This window comes from Vollenhovia emeryi, unplaced genomic scaffold (genome assembly GCF_000949405.1).
Source record: "Vollenhovia emeryi isolate VEMERY1.0 unplaced genomic scaffold, V.emery_V1.0 DF939183.1, whole genome shotgun sequence".
Lineage (NCBI taxonomy): Eukaryota > Metazoa > Arthropoda > Insecta > Hymenoptera > Formicidae > Vollenhovia > Vollenhovia emeryi.
The window spans coordinates 471230-490629 of record NW_011967183.1 but is presented as its reverse complement, the minus strand read 5'-3'; the positions used below and the strand labels follow the sequence as shown (position 1 = coordinate 490629).

Below are 19400 nucleotides of genomic sequence, written 5' to 3'. Positions count from 1 at the left end.
TCGTACGACAAATGTAATAGTACCCTTACATACAGGTCTGAAGACTCTAGAAAACTGACAAAGTATCAGGAGAACATGATCAGCAAAGAGGTCGCACTATCTAAAATTCCAAGAATGCAATTGATATTTCCGAGAATTCCTAGAATCTGAATTTCCGATAATTATTGCCCGAAAAATCGAAAAGGGGGAACATAACCGGCAACAAGATCTTAAGATTATCTTTAGATACTCCGTAGCCAATGCAACATTCCGTACAGCATCTTTGGATAAATTCAAGACGGTCTTGAATATAAGGTCTTGAATAAAGATCTGACCATGAATACCGGCCTAAATGTCCGGCACCAAGATGGCCGCGACGGTAGATTCCCCTCACCCTTCAGAGCCAACTTGCCGCGTCCGTAATGGTATTTACTCTCCGCTCAAATATTTCCTACGTCCATGATGGAGAACGACTCCGCTATTCCCTTTCAATTATTTCTTCGAAACGCCAATCTCACACAGACGGAAATAACTCCGAGCAACTCGGCGCCACTGTGCGCAACGCGTCACCGCGCACGTATCGTCGATCGCGCGGAAAAGGGGCCTCTGGGGGGAGGGAGGAGCAGCCAATCCGAGCCGCGGCCGCGAGCGCACACCTCCGCCGGCGGGCCAATCGGCGTCGCGGGAGCGCGGCGGCGTCGGCGGCGCGCGCCGACCAATTCCGATCGGCGCGGCGCGGCGCGTTATATTTGAGCCGTCCGCGGATCCGGTGGCCACGGGTACGTACGTAAGTCGTGAACGCGGTGTCCCCGGCGAGCGAAAATCAATATTTCCGTCGCGTCGCGAGGCAGAGAGTACAGGCGGCCGGTCGCCATTTGCCGTGCTGTTACTCGCGCGCGCTCTCTCTCTCGCGCACACGTACACACACACACACACGTCGACGGGCGTCACGACGACGGGAGCCGCTGCCGTCGTCGAAGCACCGGTCGGTCAGTCGCGCCGCGTCGCTTCGCTTCGCGACTCCCTGCACGCACGTACGTACGTCGCCGGACACGCGCGCACGTCACCGAGTGAGTACTCCCGAGAAGAGACGGAGCGAGCCCGACATCGACCAGCGGCGGCGCCAACGGCAGGATCCCCGTTTCCTGCGCATCGCGCCGATAAGCCTCGCTCCGGGGGAGCCTCGCCCGGCTCGATCTCGAAAGGTTCGATCTACTCCGAGCATCGCCGTCGTCGGCGAGCCGATTATCCGCGCGGTTGTCGCGACTCGTCCTCCGCTCCTCTTCCCCATCCATATCTCTCTCTCTCTCTCTTTCTCTCATTCCCGTCCCTCAGTGCTCCGTCCGTCAACCTGAGGGAGAGCCAAGCCAGCCTCGGTGAGAAGGCGGTATCCCGTTCGGGTGGCGCGGAAGCCGCGTCGCCGACGGTCTCTCTCGCTCGCCAATAAATCGCTCTTCCCTCCCTCCCTCTCGCTCTCTCTCTCTCTCTCCCCCCCCTCTCTACACCTCCTGTCCTTCATCTCTCTTTCTCGTCCGCCTACCTTTCGCTGCCGCGCGCCGAAAACGATGGCGTTTCTGAGGAGTGTGCCACGACGATGCTGCGCCGGCAAGAAGCTGGCCAAGTGCGGCGCGCCGCCGTTGGCCGTGATCGGCCTCCTGGAGAACGCGGCGGCGGCGGCGACGACGACGGCGGCAGCAACGGTTACCAGGGCACCGACGTCGCTGCGGCTGGTTGCACAGGTGCGTGCCTATGCCACCTCCTCCTCCTCCGCCGCCGCCGCCGCTGACGTCAGGAAGCAACGGCAGCAGCAACAATCGACGGCGCCTCGGCAGATCGACCCGCTCGACTTGAAGTTTAACGACCCGATTGCCGCGTTCAAGAGCAAGACCACCATGGAGCTGATGCGTGCCTACGTCGTCTACCAGATGTGCTCCATCGAGTACATCGTGGAGCACAACATGCAGGTGAGGGAGACCCCGCTTGTGTACGTTTAGGCATAGGCCCGGATCCCCCGACTCGTTTGTCGGCGGCGCTACGCGTTGACGTAGGTCCAATTGTTGATCCCATCGTCGCCCGGCGCAGAAAAGACCGGATCGGGGAAACTTGTATTATAGGTGGAGACTGAATCAGCGGGACGCAATGGGGCATGTGACATTTTGACTAAAAACTGACAGTGACAGTGGACCCCTGCTGTTTATCTGGGTAGGCGCAGCTGTTTTCTTTCTTTACGAAAACTACGGGGCTTTTCGGGGCGAGCTCACGGAAGTTCTACTGAAAAATGATCAGATCAGGCTCGCGAGACAGTCCTCGCCTCTCAAATATATCATTTTGTCGCAGGCGCTTTTTCTGCTCCGACTACTGTTCAATTTTTGCGATGAATCGCCGGTTACAATTAGTCTTGCATCGCCGATTGTACGCAATCGACTGGAGTCGCGATTCGTCGTGCGTCATAAATTACATTCTTTCTATTGAGCGAGAGGAATCTATCAAAGTTATCTGTCGCCCGAGGGGGAAACCGCTGACCAAAATCTTGTACACCAATGCCCACTTATGCCCACTGGGCATCACTTTATCTTATCGTCTTATTTCATCTTATTCTACCTTATTTTATCTTTGTAATGCCCAAAGTAATGCCCAGTAATGCCGCAAATCTGTACACAATGCCCTCGGCGGTTTCCCCCCTCGCTTTCGTGCTTTCGTTAAGTGAAACGTAATCTATGATGAAACGGAAACGCTGTTTAGTTGGACTAGCGATAAGTCCAAAGATGAGTTCTTTTGCTCTAATGGAGACTTGATAGTTTGTTTTAACAATATAAGGTTGTATTTGTTCCACTCCTCGCGAGCTTCGACCTTCAAACGTACCGCGGTACGATTAAAGTGATCTCTCCTCCCTTTGTGAGTGAAACGTAATCTAGGAAGAAATAGTGAAACCTTGTCCCAAAGATATAATAGTTGGACCAACGGTAAGTCCTTTTTTTTCTCTCTAATGGACATTCCGTTCATTTTTGAAGTATAAACGTTTATTTTCCCGCTCCCCTCGCAGAGCTGCAATGAAATAGGAAATCAAACGACCGTGAATCCTCGAGCCATTTGAGAACGGTCGTTCGTATAAAACGATAAGTGACGTGGAAATTCCCGGACGATAAAAGATTTAGGAACAGCCAGAATCTTTTTCACGGGCGACTTAACTAATTGCAGGCGCGATAAGCTTCGACGCTCCCACGACAATTCAGCAGCAACGTTCTCCCCCGGTGGAGATTGACGCATTGACGGCGCGCACCTGTCGCAGGTGCACCTCTCGGTCTATATATAGATGTGTGTTCGGCGAAGTGTGAATTTAACTTATTGAAATCTTCAGCCAGCGGCCCAATTAATCCTCCCGGTTCGACCTCCACGTAAATCGCAATAATCGCGCGTCGCGCGCAGCTCTAAATACGCGCGGAAGAAAATCCACGTGACGGCCACGTCTTGCCGTTTAATTGCCGTGTCTCGTTAATCAGACGGGACGCGATAATCACTCGAATTTCTAATAGCGAATTCGGTTGCCTGCACCGGTGCGCACCGAGTGCACACTAAGGCTTGTTTACAGTCGATTCTTATATTTGAGGATCGCCTTTAATATCTCTTGAAATATTTTGTAGCCAGTAAAATGATCTCTATAGCGTCCATGCGGATAATTCTTTGGCTAAATACTCTTTGAACGTGCATTTGAGACAACGTTAAATATAAAAATATTGACTATAAACAGGTGTTCGCACTGAAGCTTGTTTACAGTCAATTCTTATATTTGAGGATCGCCTTAAATATCTCTTGAAATATTTTGTAGCCAGTAAAATGATCTTTATAGCGTCCATGCGGATCATTTTCTGGCTAAATACTCTTTGAACGTGCATTTGAGAGAACGTTAAATATATAAAAATATTGACAGGCTTGTTTACAGTCAATTCTTATATTTGAGGATTGCCTTAAATATTTTTTGAAATACTTTGTAGCCAGTAAAATGATTTCTATAACGTCCATGCGGTTCATTTTCTGGCTAAATACTCTCTGAACGTGCATTTGAGACAACGTTACATATAAAAATTGACTATAAACAGGTGTGCACACTTAGTGTACGCACTCAGTGCGCACTAGTGCAAGCAATCGAATTCGCTATAAGCGGCGCGAATCCCGTACGCTCTGACGTAATCGTCGCGGGGTAAACAGCCGATCGCGGTGTGATTTAGCACTAACCTTGGTTAACGTACCTCACCTGATCCGCATTACGGATTATCTCTGGAAGAGCGTCGCTTCGGATCGCGGTCCCCGCGAAAACCAGGTCGGAGGTTGACGCTCCAAGGTCGATCGCGGTGTCGAGACGGATTTCCGATACCGGAACGGGCGCAACAATTCCCCGTGGGAGTCTCGCGATTTCACCCGAGATCTCGGGGTCTCGGATAGCACTATGTGTTTTTTCCAGTACATTGATCCGAGCTTTCCAGGAGAAGACGTTCGAGTATCGTCGATTACCGTCTTGCTAATCGCGTCTCTCGATCCTGGCTGGCGGATCGATAAATCGCTCTATCGCGACCGCGCGATAACCGTGATCTTGAACGTAACTGATAACGAGGCCTCGAGATTTTGGGGAAACAATGGGAAGGAAAAGGAACCGTAGAACCAGACCCCTTTTTCTCGCAGCCCCTTCTTCATCCTCTTTTGCCGGGAACATGCTCTGTAAAATCTTTGGAGTGAATATTTATTCCAACGGAATAAATATTTCACTCAAAAAAACTTTAGAGAGAACGTTTGCACGATCTTCCGTCAAGTCGCCCCGTCAATGATGTGGCACGACGCGACGTTATTGATCTCGCTATTGCCGGACGCATCGGATCGACCTAGGAATTTTGCCGCAAACCGTCGCCGCCGGGCAATTACGTAACCGTCGCGTCCAAGGATGGACGTGCAGTACGCGGAATCCAGTCGCGATTTCCTTAATCTGTTGAAAGAATCGTCGATTTTGCCCATTTTTTGCACCATTACGGCATAATGCAGCAATTCCTGCGCTCCCGAGTAACGACTTCGCTGTATTCGAAATTGATCAAATTATTTACTTAATTGGTACAATTAATTGCCAACGATTGCTTCCCGGCATTCCCGTAAAATTACTAATTGAATGAAATTACTCCAAGGGGTCCACCGCATTCGGTAATAGGTGTACAAATTTTAGGCAATATTGGGAAATGAGGAAATGCTTGACAAAGTTTTCATAATTCTGAACGAAATAAATACCGATCTACATAGACAGTGTACACGGAGAGAACTTTTTCTTAAAATTTATCCTCTTTAAAAAATGTTAAGAGAAATACAATAGGTTTTTAATTAAAAAAATTATTTTATTAAAATTAATGCATATTTTTAAAACGAGAACCTCGGAGATACAAAATTTTATATTAATTTTTAGTTCATGCGGGAAACAATACTTTTCTGCAGTGCTTTCTAAAAGCTTTCTACTTATCTTATCGTTTTTAATAGGGAAGATCGGTTTTTGCTGGGGTTTTTTTTTCGGAAAAAACCAGCAAAAACTTTTTTACCATTGGCATGGATTTTATTTAAAAAATGTGGATTTTTTCCAACCCTGCTCAATGCATTATTGATCAGGTGCATTGATATCCTAGGTTATATATGCACATTTAAAAACATATTTAAAAATATGTGATGTCAAGTCTCAAAGGGATTAACCCATAATCCCTATCCCAGTGAATTCTACGTAATGGTTATATAATATCAATATTACAATTTCCTACTTAACAATGTAAATGTAATACAACATGTAATCCTAACTTAAAAAGTAGATCTTAACAAAAAAATGTAATGTAACATGAGTGTTATATCACATTTATCTTGTTGAGTAGGAAATTACAATACTGATGTTATGTAACTGTTACCTGGTGTTTACTGAGAAGTTAAAAGGCACAACTTTAATATTTTTTCTTTCTTTTATTTCATCGGCGACCGAGACTAAAACTTCGCGTACCAATAGATAAAACTTACAACTACAACATACATTTTCAATTTTTTCTACCTTCGTACGACGAAGCTCTTAGCATTTATTTTAATTTGAGTTGCAATTATATGCAATTATGGAAAGTATAGTGTTGGACAGAGTTGCGACACTGTTTTTAATGAGTTTAGCAACTCGAGAAATATAGATCGCTCAAAATGGTTTTGGAATAGTTCGAGTAAAATATTCCTCGAAGAAGAAGATTTTAAACGTAACCTTCAATCTAAATGCACGTTCGTAAACTCGTTAAAGAAAAGTGTCGCAACCATTCTGTCCATCACTGTACGCCACGTTGGTCTGTTTCGTTAATGTCTCGACGTAAAAACGCGGAGAGTTTCGAAAAGGCGTTCCTATCTTGTGCACATATGTGTTTTCCGCAAGAAATACCATGTAACTATTTATTCTAATTAGACTCTTGCAGAATTGCGCGTTTGTCGAGTGTAATTGCGACGGAAGCAATTGAATGCCCATAACTCACTTGGCTCTTTTTTAACGCCCAGAGTAAGATGCAAAAATACAGGTGCATTCGCCATTTCTATCTTTCTCTCCCCGTCTCTGCCTCTCCTCTTTTCGCCGTCTTTTACTCTCCTTCGCGAGTCGCGAGAAAAAGAAGGACCGGTCAAAAGTTGTCGTCTGTTGACCAGACTCCGATCTCATTTCGAACGCTGCGAAATGCATCTGTCTAGCTGTCGAACTTAACGTTACGTAAAAATTTATTACGTCCGTCGACCGCACGCAATCGCCCGCGGTAAATCATCCCGCCGGATGTGAATGCTGCGCCGTTGTTTGATTAACGTCTCGGTCGTTTGACGCGACATAATTCAGGGGCACGACGCTAATTATAAAACGTCGTGTTTCCCCTTTATGATCGGACGGCAAATATTCCCCGCCCCCCCCCTCCCCCCGGGGACCGCGATTCCCGCAATGTCCAACGCGAACCACTTCCCTGTTCTTTTTCTTCTCGATACTTCCGTATCGATCGTGCCCGTTTCCAATGTCTAGATTCTCCGGCGATTCATCGCGAAGTTGTAATAATTCCCATCGCGGACGATACGTCGGCGTATCCTTGATGGGATACGAGAAATGCGATGTAAAAATAAAAGATGACACGGGAAAAGTGCACCAAGCCGTGACAATTGGCGTGGCGTTGATTTTATCACGGAGATCGTATCGCAATGATCTTCCGACTTGTCGCGAGTATCGCGAAAGGCAAATCGCCTGTTGTTAAATTCCGCCCCGCGATAAAAGATTAATATCGATAACAATACTCTCTAAAAATCAATCGGTGAATTGTCACTGAAATCAGTGGGCAGTCACTGATTTGCAGTTGCAAATACACGACTGAAAATCGCAGCGGTGTACTTGTAGCTGTAAATCGGTGACTGTTCGCAGTTTTCAGTGATAAACCACTGATCGACTTTTAGAGAGCAGAGAAGAATTCGCGTGCGAAGACCTTCGCAGATCCTTCTGGATCACGAGCGAAAAACTGCGCGAGAACGTTACGGCGTATCGCTCGACACCGGTGCAACCCTGAGAACGTGACCTGACCTCCGGGGGGACGTTGGCTCCCTCGTTCTCGAGCCAGACTCCGCTCAGACGGTGTGCCAGACTAGCCGGCACCTCCCGTGCATTTTCCATAAATATTGCACACGATCGGGCGCGCACCAGCGGCATGAATCGGAAAATGATAATTCGGAGACGTGATACGAAAATATGATTCGAAAAGCAATCACTTTTAACACAGATACGAGACGAGGGGGAAATTTAGGCTGCGAGGACAAACCCAACGTGACGTTTAGAACAATCGGCCTCTTTGCGTAAACGCTGAAGCTTTCAAACGCCTGTTGTTGCACTCGGCTTCTCAATTATGCACGTACCAGTTGGAGAAATATTTTCTTGTTTCTCTTTACTTTTTCCCCGGTGTAACTACCTCATTATTCCTCGGCGCACATAAGTTATGTTTCCTAACGGAAAGAAGTGCTGCGTGCAAGATCAATATCGGGTCTTCGTGCATCGCCACGCCGAGAAATGAATCGGGTCGCTTATCGCACGCTAAAGATGAGATTTTAGAATGTGTTGCAACTTGCAGCAACAATTTTCTAGGTACGACAAAAATAACTGAGATACACGAATGAAAAATGAATAAGATATTTGAAGGAATAAAGGACTAAGAAAAATATTACCTCAGCCAGGGTTTGAACCTGGACCTCCCTCTCGCTAGGCGGGAGTCTCAACCAATTCGGAGGCATATTTTTTTTATTTTTAAATTAAAACGCGCCTTTGCACCTCCCGCACATTTTTAGAAGATATTTCTAAAATGTTGCCGCTAGAAATTTTGCAGGCTACAATGTTCCAGCAGCTCCAAAAATAGTTATAAATTTTTGTTGCAAAACACCTGGAAACCTGCGTTAGTAAAATATTTTTTGAGTGCAGAGTCGATTAGAGGATAAGCAAGAGAGGTACGAGAGTTGAGATTTGGATGAACAGTTCGATAATATTGAATTGGCAAAACTCGCCGAAGATCCGACTCCGATTGCGTGGCTCTTGCATCTCCCGCAAGTTATTACGCTTTCGCTCTGCTCTCGTTACGCAACGCCTCGCGATGCATAACGCCCGGCGTCGCCGTGTCTGTCGCTCTCGATTTTCGCACATTGATTGGACTCTCGGTCGCCTCCTCGAGACTCGCGTCCCGCTGGCGTGCCGTCCTCGAGACGCACTCTCCATATCCTTCAGCCGGACTCGCAGCTATTGTCCAGCGATATTAAATTGCGCGTCTTATCTCGCGTAAAAATCGGAGCAGCTCCGAGTTCCGGAAACGAATCGCTCTCGACGATCTTTCTCACCTCTTTACGCGAGATCGTTTGTCTCGCGCGAGAAACCGCTCCGCCAGATTGCGCCGTCTTTGCATTGTATCTGAAAACTCTCGTTTCTGGCGCGGCAGTTGGGCAAACAGACCGACGGTATTCCTTTCCCTCGGCCACTGCTACTGTTCTAAAAACCACACGCTCTTGACATACCCGGATTTCGGTCAGCCCGGGCGCGCACACGTGAGTCTTCCGGTTGGTATGACGCAGGCACGCCACGAGAGAGTGGTCATGTGTCCATTACGTAGTCTGGCCCACACGTGTACGCGCGGGAGATGAGCTGGCCGTTTCGGTATAACGCCACGTACAAGTAATCCCAAGGCTGTCCAGTTCGTCCGGCGCCTCCTTATGCGATCAAGGACGGACGGACGGATGGATTGACCTCCACGGGGCAGCCAATTCGATCCTATTCCAACCGCTCGCCTAAATGCCAGCTCCTCTCGACCTTATTGTAATGTTCCTCTCTTTTTATTCTCCAACAGTGATTCTGAAGATGCAGCGTAAGATCCCACCATCGAGGGACGATAAGTAATAGTCGGAAAAGTGATACGCCCACTCTCTAAAGGCAATCAGTGCGTTAGCACTGAATAATTTAGTGCTACACTTATAACTGTGAATCAGTGATTATTCACTGATTTCAGTGATAATCTACTGATTGACTTTAAGAGAAGTGGCGAGCGTGGCGCAGAGAGACAGTGCACTGCTTAGTAAATAAATAAACGAAAAGATCAAAGTTCAAATCCAGCTACGGACACCGCTGGTTTTTTCGGATGCCACCTCTCGGAGGGAAGTGGTAATCATCTAGAGTATCCTGCCACACATACCCCTTTAGGTGTACAGCCCTCCAGGTCGGAGGTTTTCTACGGCAAGGTCAGCAGCCTATCGAAGGTGAAATGAAACCAAATGCTCAAAGTACCAGTTCGTTCTGGTACAGTACCAGAATGACCTGAATAAAACAGACTTTAAGCCTAATACACGAGGAAGAAGAAGAAGAAGACTTTAAGAGTATACATATATACATTGCCCGAGCCTAGAAATACACTGGTTCAAAGGATATAAAGAATTGATTGAGAGAATTTAATGTGAAGATTAGGGGATCATTGTACGTAAATGGTACATGCTGCGCACCTCGACGGGACGAACGTTTAGATTAAAATGGCTAGCAGGGATTTATATAAAAATAGACGGTCTCATCGATGTCGATCGACACAGATCGCCATTATCGACATTATATCAAGTACACGCGTCATCTCTTATCTGCCGCAGGTTTTCCCCTTGTGTATATTAAACGCACAACAATGCTCGCCTATCGTTCCACAGGACGGCTCGATCTTTCGATCCGATCGACGTCAGATGACTCGCCGAATCTGAAGTGCGGCAGAAATGAGTTCTGAGCGCGAATCAATCGGCGCCTCGCTAACAAATTGGAATTCACGACGACGAATAGGAAGAAAAGTCCCTCGCTATTAAAATACCGAGGGACGCACTTGACTCCCGCGGTGGTTCGCGGCCGGTAATTTTTCTAGATCGATCGTCAGCTCGAATCGCAAGCCGCGTATCGCCGCGCGGTGTTCTCCAGTTGCACCATCGACGGGACATAGATAATACAGTTCGACGAACCGTCTATCGCGCGTCTACCAGGAACATTCATCACTGTCAAACCGTAATAATATATGTACGTATCGTCCACAAATATACTTGAGGTACAAGTAGAAAGGAGGCAGTTAGTAATTTAAATCGGCGGCAGAATAATATTTCTCGTTTAAATTACCCAGGCCGTACGAGTGGTTTCGAATGACTGACTGGTCGCAGTTGTATAACATCATTGTCGGACAATGTGCCGAGGATGCGAGCTGGCCCGAGCTGCTTTTTGGCACGCAGCAGCGACTCCGATTAATCTCGCGTAGCTACATAACGCGACGTCGGTGAGAAAGTCAACACGAGAGTAGACCTCGTCAGATTCGCGGGAGGCCGATCGGTCGAAACGTATTCGCGAGATCGGCCTAATATTCTACCCTCGCTCCTCCAAGTGGATTTCCGAGAGAACCCAGTCGTAATTACAAGTCAAGAAATTTGTCACCACGACAGCCGCGGGGAGGAAGTTTATCAAGCGATTTGTTCAGATACGCACTCTGTTTAGGCTTATCAATAGGTATATATAACGTGGGCAAACGTTTCGGTGAGCTCCGGGAGGCCCCTCGAGTTTGACAAACATAACAATGACTTAAGTGGCGACGTTAAGTACATACTGTCGTCTGTGTAACATGTATCGACCTGCCCATCTGTTTGCCCAACACTTAAGAATCCGCATTTCCAGTTTGCTTTGAATTATCAGTTCGATTACGAGCTATCTATGAACTATCCCATTGCAACTGTAGTCGCATTTTGTGTTCACATCTAGCGAACGATTGGACCTTCTTTCACCGTCGCTTCTTATTCGCGAGGAGGAAACCGCTGAGGGCATTGTAGTGTACAGATTTGCGGCATTACTGGGCATTAGGCCTTGCTGGCGCATTATAAAGATAAAATAAGATAAAGTAATGCCCACTGGGGAGTACAAGATTTTGGTCAGCGGTTTCCCCCTCGTTATTCGTCACAAATTATAATACCATCGCAATTGAATCGCAATGTAAACTTTAGACCGCACCCGCCTCAATCGTTATAGTTACACGTTGTACGAGATACGTGAAAAGTTTTCCAGGGCGATGAAGAGCGAAGTCTTATGAATGACGGTAAAATTAGAATCGACTTCCAGGCTCGCCGCGGCTGGTTTTCTCGCTGCCTCCCGCTGCATCCCAATTTTATTTCTACGATTTCATCTAAAGAAACCCGACGAGACCGGATCGATAACGGGGAAACGATTGCAATCAGCGTCTTCTCTTCCCGTCGCGGGATATTGTTTCTATTTTAACAATCTGATTAATCGTACTTCCTTTCACCTGACCTCGTATTGCGCATTTCATTGCGCAGCACCTCTGCTGCTCATTTCTATTCGCCGAATCTGATGAGAGATAACACCCCTGTCTCGCCGATTTATATCGCGAACGTCGAGTTTATTTTTATCTGGAAATTTCTTCGCTGGCGGATCAACCGCTTCCTTCCTTGAAGAGCGACAGATTTTTCCACAGGCACAAATTGGCTGCACGTCTTCGCGCTCATTCTTCTACACGGAAAGAATTTTCCCTTAAAATTCACCCTGAAATCGCGTTATTGCGGAACAACGCGGCATTTCGAAGACTTTCATGCGAGGTTGTTGACATTTTACCATATACGTTTTACTAGTAATTATACTTAGCAAACTAGTTGACTAGTAAAAATGCGAGGGGAAAACCGCTGAGGGCATTGTGGTGTACAGATTTGCGGCATTACTGGGCATTACATTTTTCTGGGGCATTAGTTTGGGCATTAGGCCTTGCTGGGGCACTGTAAAGGTAAAATAAGATAAAGTAATGCCCACTGGGCATTAGTGCACTGAAAAAAATTTCTGGTTGAATATGGACGAATCAGATAATTCCTTTAGGATTTACCAGAATTCCTGTAATCCTACAGAAATTCTGGTAAATCCTAAAGGAATTCTGGTAAATCCTAATGGAATTATCTGATTCGTCCATATTCAACCAGAAATTTTTTTCAGTGTGGGCATTGGTGTACAAGATTTTAATTTGCCCCTCGGTAAAGTGTATGGTAAAATTTCAGAAAACTCTCATAAAGCTGTTCGAAATAATTATACGATTTTCGGGATAAATTTTAGGAGAAAATTCCCTCCGTGTATGCAGAGATAACAACGGTTGATGTGTGCGTACACCTTCGGTAAGGAAAATACCGTCGTGAGGCAGGAGGGGCAAGCAGGACGGTGGGCTGCAATTCGACACATCGACGAAATGGTGCCTTGGCATTGCCATGCCTATTACAGCCAATAAAATGTATTTGGCCGACGTGCCGTGCTGCGATCGCGATCTCGCAGCGCTACGAATCGCGGGGTGTGAATTACGACGGATTATTGTTAACGTCGGACGTCGGTGTTGTTAGCTAGCAATTAACGTTATAGCTCTGGCTCTCGGTAAATACAGATTGGCACACGACGTGTTTATACCCGACTGTGTACGCGCGTGCGATACCGCTTGTCTTCACGCACGTGAAAATTCTATACTCTACATTTATATCTTATCTTCCGAACGCACCGAGTGTACTCCATCTTTGTGGTTTTAGAAAGTATTTGTATTACAAGGTACAATTTGATTTTACAAGACGTAATGATTTTCACAAAAATTGCGGAAGCTGCATTTTGCTCCCGATCTCTTGAAAATTCACATGCCCCGTAATTAAAATTTATCCGCTGAACGTCGAATGTACTTGTATCTACGTGCAAGCAAGAGAATCGTTATGATTTTATAAACATCAGCGAGAGCTGCATTTATTTTAAAGCTCTTGAAAATTCACGTGCCCCATAATTAAATTTCATCCCCTGAACGTCGAATGTATCTACATGCAAGCAAGAGAATTGTTATGATTTTATAAACATCAGCGAGAGAGCTGCATTTTATTTTAAAGCTCTTGAAAATTCACATGCCCCACAGTTTCATCCCGTGAACGTTGAGTGTACTTTATCTACCTACGTTCAAGCAAGAGAATTATTATGATTTTATAAACATTGGCGGGGGCTGCATTTTATTTAAAAAGAACTCTTGATTGATGCAAAATTATTAGTAGACTAGATAAAATTAATAGGGCAAAGGGTGGAATTGAAAAATGCTGTTGAAAAATTTTGGATCTCTTCTTCCTCTGATATTTTACATCTCATTTTCAGTATTTGATCCCTTGCACTTCACGTCCTTTTTTTTTTTAAATTCGACTATGACTTTTAACGGCAGGAGGGATAAAAGGGTCAACGGCGTATTCCCGGGAGCGAGCATTTCGTTCCTCGGGGGGTGATCGATATTCGGATCTTACGTAGCCGTTAGGCGCGATGTAACCCACATTTTTATTGCGAGGGCGTACTGCCTACGGTAACGTTTTCGTTACTCCGCGCGATTACGTAACGGCTCCGAGGCTGGCGCACGAAAGCGAGGAATTAGCTGCGATTTTATTTTTACATTTTTTTTTCTCCCCTTTCATCCACGCGCGCCACGTTATCGAGTCGACGGAAATGCCGCGTGTTTCTCACCGCTCGAATTTTGTGCAGTTTATGAAACTGGCGAAGTCGCTGCTGGGCGAGACGCTGTTCTCGAAGCTCATGAAGGCGACGTTTTACGGTCACTTCGTCGCCGGCGAAGACGAGGTGCAGATCACTCCGGTTTTAGATAGGCTGCGACAATTTGGCGTTAAACCGATCCTTGATTACTCCGTCGAGGAGGACATCTCGCAGGAGGAGGCCGAGCGACGCGAGCTCCAGTAAGTATTTGCTTTCTCCGCACTTACGCGATACCCGCACGAATTCGATCGCGTCCATCGCACAATGATCCTTCTTATCTTGCGCGCGGCGCCTTTGCGAGAGCGACACGCCGCTGCGCATCTCGAGTCCCTTTGTCGAGTGTGAAATTTGAGCCTGCGTATCGCTTTGCCGCACAGGACTAATATTGGGGTCTCTATATTTAGTCCCTACATTTTCACTTATCCTCGCTTCTGGGCGCGAACGGGAGATTAGACCTTAATTTCCGCCGATATACGCCAGCGTTTCTCAAACCTTTTAGCACCGCGACCCACCGAAACGTAGAATTACTTTGCGAGACCCTCCTGCAAAAGTCCAATAGGATAGAGCTATCTCGCTCAGTTTAACAAGAAATTTGTAACATAAGAAATTTTAGAAGATTGTTGCTTTGCCCCCAGTTCGAGCAACGCTGGTACACGCGGTTGAAGAGTTGTACCCCGTAGAGATGGAAGAAATCAGGACAGAAACGAGACAGATTCTAGATAGAAAACAAAAAACAGCCGCCGAATATGCGGTATTCTTCCATTTCAGGGCCTCGGTGTCGGAGGCGGGCGACGAGAAGACGGAAGGTCCGCTGAAACAGTTTCACGTGGAGAAGTCGTTCGCCGACCGGCGATACAAGGTGTCGTCGGCCAGGACGTATTTCTACCTGAACGAAGCGTCATGCGAGCGAAACATGGACATATTTATCAGGTGTCTGGAGGCTGTGGCGAGTGAGTCACGGACTTTATTTTTGGCTCTCCGTGGCATACGAAAAATCCTTCCCCCGAGACCTAATCCTCCAACACCTAGTCCTCGGCGTCTTTGGCGGCGCGACGTTCAAATACGGGATGTCCGTCACAATCCGGTCTAGAGCTACACAGTTGGGAAATTGGTGTTTTCTTGTAAAAAAAAATCCCGGTTAAAATCTTTGTGTTGAATGTTTCACACATTCGTGTGTTAATTTAACATATTGCTCCTGCATTAATTGACCTCAAATGTAAAATTATTAAAATAACTGAAAAGAAATGTTAAAACAACACAATGTGTACTTAGTTTTTAATCTTACACAAGACATATGTTCTATATTATTAGTAACAAGATTTATCTGTTAAAATTTACAGAATAAAATGTCGATTTTGTTCTATATAACATAAGCGAGAGTATTCCAAAGTGTTGTGAAGACTCCGAAAAAGAAAATATGTAGAAAGAAGAGAGTGCCAATGTGAGTCACAAAATGAACGGAACTCGGTTCTCACAATATAGATTCAAAATTGCTCTTTAATAGCATAAACGTTTCGACCCTTCTTCGGGTCTTCCTCAGTAAAAACTACAATGAGATCATCGAAAGTACAGGATGAGATTACGGTACAACTTATAATAAGTGACAGTGATTTCAAACTGTCATTTGACTTATTACATCAGTAAAATGTAAAAATAACTTTTTTAAAATTTATTTTGTCATTAAAAATATGTTAAATTAACACAAAATTTTGTGTAGACCGTTTGGGACCTGCGATTAAATTTAACACAAATTTTTCAACTGTGTAAGTCTTCCCCCCGAGTCTCTTGAACTTGGAGGTCAAAGAAAAATACGTTTTTGCCGAAAGTATAAATTGTAAGTCCGTATTTGTATTTTTCCTTTTTGTTTTTCATCGTCTCGATCTGTTCCGCAATTTATCACACAAGCGGAAGATTTATTCGCGCTGCAAGACCAATCTCTTCCGCAGTATCGAGGCTTTTTTTTTCAAGTATCTCTTGACCTTCTGATATTCCAGCGGAAATAGGTGGCCGAATCACGTATCTTCGCCATCCGTGGAGATCGATACTCCGATCTACTATCTGTTAAGATTACTGCATTGTTGCATAACTTGATCCTCGCGTGATTATCGATTCTCTGATTACGTGGGGAGGGGGTGGAAGGGAAGGGATTAATATTCGCCGCGCGATACTTGTTCGAGAGCGCCGCTCCTGGATAGACGATCAAAATGCGAAGGATACGGCGAATCGATGAATTGTACGAGTGCAATTAAGTTAAAATGAGGCTTAAAGTTGCATTTAATCGAACTTAATAAAAGTACGTAACGCGGCGGGGAGATTGCTTCTCGGGGAGGGTAATAGCGTAATTACGGGGGCGCGACTCCGACGTCACGAAGTCGCGTGCAACATCGATTGCCGCCTTCGGCGAATTTTCGGTTCCCGTTGACGCGAGGGCACGCGCCTCCTCCTCCTGATACGGCGATATTACGCTAGGCGGCACCTACAAAACGCCGAATTTATTGCCAATGCGAGAAAGAAGGGGAAACAGCCACGTGCTCTCGCCGTCGCCGATGACGGCGATGGATCTTTCGAAATTCCACGAGTCAGGCCAGTCCTCCACTCGGCTATAAATATCGGTACGTGAGCGAATCGCCGTTTGCGCTTTCCGCCCGAATTATGTGACGTAACGGGTCGGGGACGTTTGACGGACAAAGAGCTGTCACGCGTTGACTAATGTCTAAGAAATAGAGAGGAAAATTAACAAGGTGTGCCCCGGATAAAGAATATTGCTTCGTAAACTTTTACAGAGGACGAAGTTGAGACTCAGCGGCTGAAATATCCCTCTCAGAATATTACCACCCATGCCCAAGCTGATCCCTATCCTGGTAAGAAGACACATATTTCCCTTCCTTCCCTCGGGACCTTCTCCGTAAACATATTTTCTGTTATTATCCTGAAGCGTTTTACTTTCACGAAACAATAATTCGCCTAGCTGGTACTAATGTAACGTGACGTAATTCGAAATATATTCTTGCAGGTGCTTCGATGGGAATGGGCATCACAGCTGTTAAATTAACGGCGCTCGGTCGGCCGCAGCTTCTGGTTCGTAACTTAATTTTTACTACTGACTTTAATCGTAATCCATTTGTGAGCTTATAACTCTTCGTTTCAGTTGCAATTGTCGGAGGTAATTATGCGCGCACGGCAGTACACATCAGACGTTATCGGCGGCGAAGGTGCCGTTCTGACTCATCACGCGAAGCCTGATGATTTCAGGAAAAAGTTCGAGGAAGCACATATAAAAGATGAGGAGTCGGTGCAAAAGTTCCTTCAAAAAATTCAGTCGGACAAGGAAGGGTACGAGCTTCAGAATCACAGATTTTAGCGACCTTTTAATATAGAATTGCGAACACAATGGGTATTTTTGTCCGCGCAGTGTGATTCACCTCTTTCCGTGGAGCGGTATTCTAGACGAAAATTACGAACTGAGTGAAACGTTCCAAGTACCTGATATTAAAACGGGCAAGATGGTCAGGCTGATGTCGCAGCTCACGCCCAAGGAGGAGGAAATGTTTAGGAACATGATCAGGCGTCTGAACACTATCGTCTCGGTATGCGCCGTGCACTGAAAACTTTTTTTTATCAATCTTCAAGTCGACGGCTATTCATATGAGTTATCTTTTGTTTACAGGTGGCGGACAATCTGGATGTTCGTATCATGATAGATGCAGAGCAGACCTACTTTCAACCGGCTATTTCTCGCTTAACGCTGGAGATGATGCGCAAGTACAATACGAAAAAGGTAATGTCCTAACGTTCTCAGGAAATTGCGACGTTATCACTTAGCTACTTTTCAGTGAATGATATTCTCACTGCCAAATGTCGGTCTACTTCTCAGGCTGTGGTATTCAACACTTACCAGACGTATCTACAAGACGCGTTCACCGAGGTGAAAACAGACCTCGAACAGGCGGAACGCCAAAACTTTTATTTCGGTGCTAAACTCGTTCGCGGCGCGTACATTGAGCAGGTTTGTCAACGTTTTCTTCCGTTCTGCGAATAAACTTTGCTGAATAGCGCGAAATACCATAGAGTTCTTATCCAGGAAAGGGCGAGAGCGGCAGCTATGGGTTATCCAGATCCCACGAATCCAACATATGAAGCGACGACCGAGTCCTATCATAAGACACTCATGGAGTGCCTTAGGCGGATGAAACAGTACAAGGACAAGGGAGAAGATCCCAAGAAGATAGGAATAATGGTCGCCTCGCACAACGAGGACACCGTGCGTTTCGCGATCGAGAAGTGAGTATCGTCAGTCCTATCTTTATTCTTGTCGGGAGGGAATTTCTGTATACAGAAAATCATCCTTTTACATATTTCTTTAGGATGAAAGAAATCGGAATTTCGCCGGAGGATAAAGTCATATGTTTTGGTCAGTTGTTGGGAATGTGCGACTACATCACATTTCCATTGGGTATGCAATAATTCTTTAAGCTCAAATATATTTCTCGCGATAAGATGAGGTATACGCGTGCGTTAATCTCGAATGAAATTTCCAGGTCAATCTGGTTACTCCGCGTACAAGTACATCCCGTACGGACCCGTTAAGGAAGTTCTGCCGTACTTGTCGCGGCGCGCGCAAGAGAATCGGGGCATACTGACGAAGATCAAGAAGGAGAAACGCCTATTGCTGAATGAAATCGCGAGACGTATAGTGCGCGGCAAGATCTTTTACAAACCCAAAGGCAATTACACTCCGGTTTGAACAGTCGATCCGTTTAGTTGCACACAGACAGAATTTTAAATATTAAATTAAGTAGTGATTGTAAATTATCGAGAACTCTCCTGAAAGAACTTGATACGAGCACTTCGGATTAAAGTAATTGATTGAAGTAACTTGACGGACCTGTTACTGTGGTACTCGGAAGAAAGAGAGAGAGAGAGAGAGAGCGTCGTGCGCGTACTGCGCACATGAGTGTGTAATGCGAGACTTAAGCGTATACGCAGTGTTATCTATTACGTAAAAATCGCCTTAGTGTTGTATTGTCGAATGGTACCGATGCTCAAAGTTGCTAAGTAAAGCTACACTGAGAAAAATGGCCGATTAAATATAATCGGATAATCCATTTACATAATAACAAACGGACATGTCCAACTAAATTGTATATCCGATGAAAAAGATGATCGGTGTTTCAATAAAATTTCATCGGTAACTGCGTTTCATCGGATAAATTTCAGCGGACGTATCCATAATTTAATTGGAAAACGTAATCGGAAAAATTAACCATTATTTAATAGGTTTATCCGATGAAAATTTTTCTCAGTGTACAGTATGTATCCGTTGCTC

At 45.7% G+C, this 19400-nt stretch overlaps 1 protein-coding gene across 2 annotated transcripts; it reads left to right on the top strand.

Moving 5' to 3' along the window:
* Positions 1–1521: 1521 nt before the first annotated feature.
* LOC105562802 (proline dehydrogenase 1, mitochondrial) lies at positions 1522–19200 on the top strand. Of its 2 annotated transcripts, XM_012013876.1 has the most exons (11): positions 1522–1943; positions 14066–14274; positions 14843–15024; positions 17088–17152; positions 17223–17407; positions 17487–17661; positions 17742–17852; positions 17949–18080; positions 18156–18355; positions 18439–18527; positions 18613–19200. In XM_012013876.1, exons 1-11 carry the CDS (start codon positions 1545–1547, stop codon positions 18816–18818), a joined length of 1953 nt encoding a protein of 650 aa, XP_011869266.1. In that variant the 5' UTR covers positions 1522–1544; the 3' UTR covers positions 18819–19200. The 2 variants fall into 2 exon arrangements, with proteins under 2 accessions (XP_011869266.1, XP_011869267.1); XM_012013877.1 differs by lacking the exons at positions 1522–1943; positions 14066–14274; positions 14843–15024 and adding an exon at positions 16719–16935.
* The last annotated feature ends 200 nt before the right edge of the window (positions 19201–19400 follow it).

Excerpts from the sequence above, each read along its gene's own strand:
- LOC105562802 (XM_012013876.1), top strand. The coding sequence starts at position 1,545 with ATGGCGTTTCTGAGGAGTGTGCCACGACGATGCTGCGCCGGCAAGAAG. Across the intron at positions 1,944-14,065 it reads TCGTGGAGCACAACATGCAG|TTTATGAAACTGGCGAAGTC; the intron begins GTGAGGGAGACC and ends AATTTTGTGCAG. Across the intron at positions 17,408-17,486 it reads ATTCAGTCGGACAAGGAAGG|TGTGATTCACCTCTTTCCGT; the intron begins GTACGAGCTTCA and ends TTGTCCGCGCAG.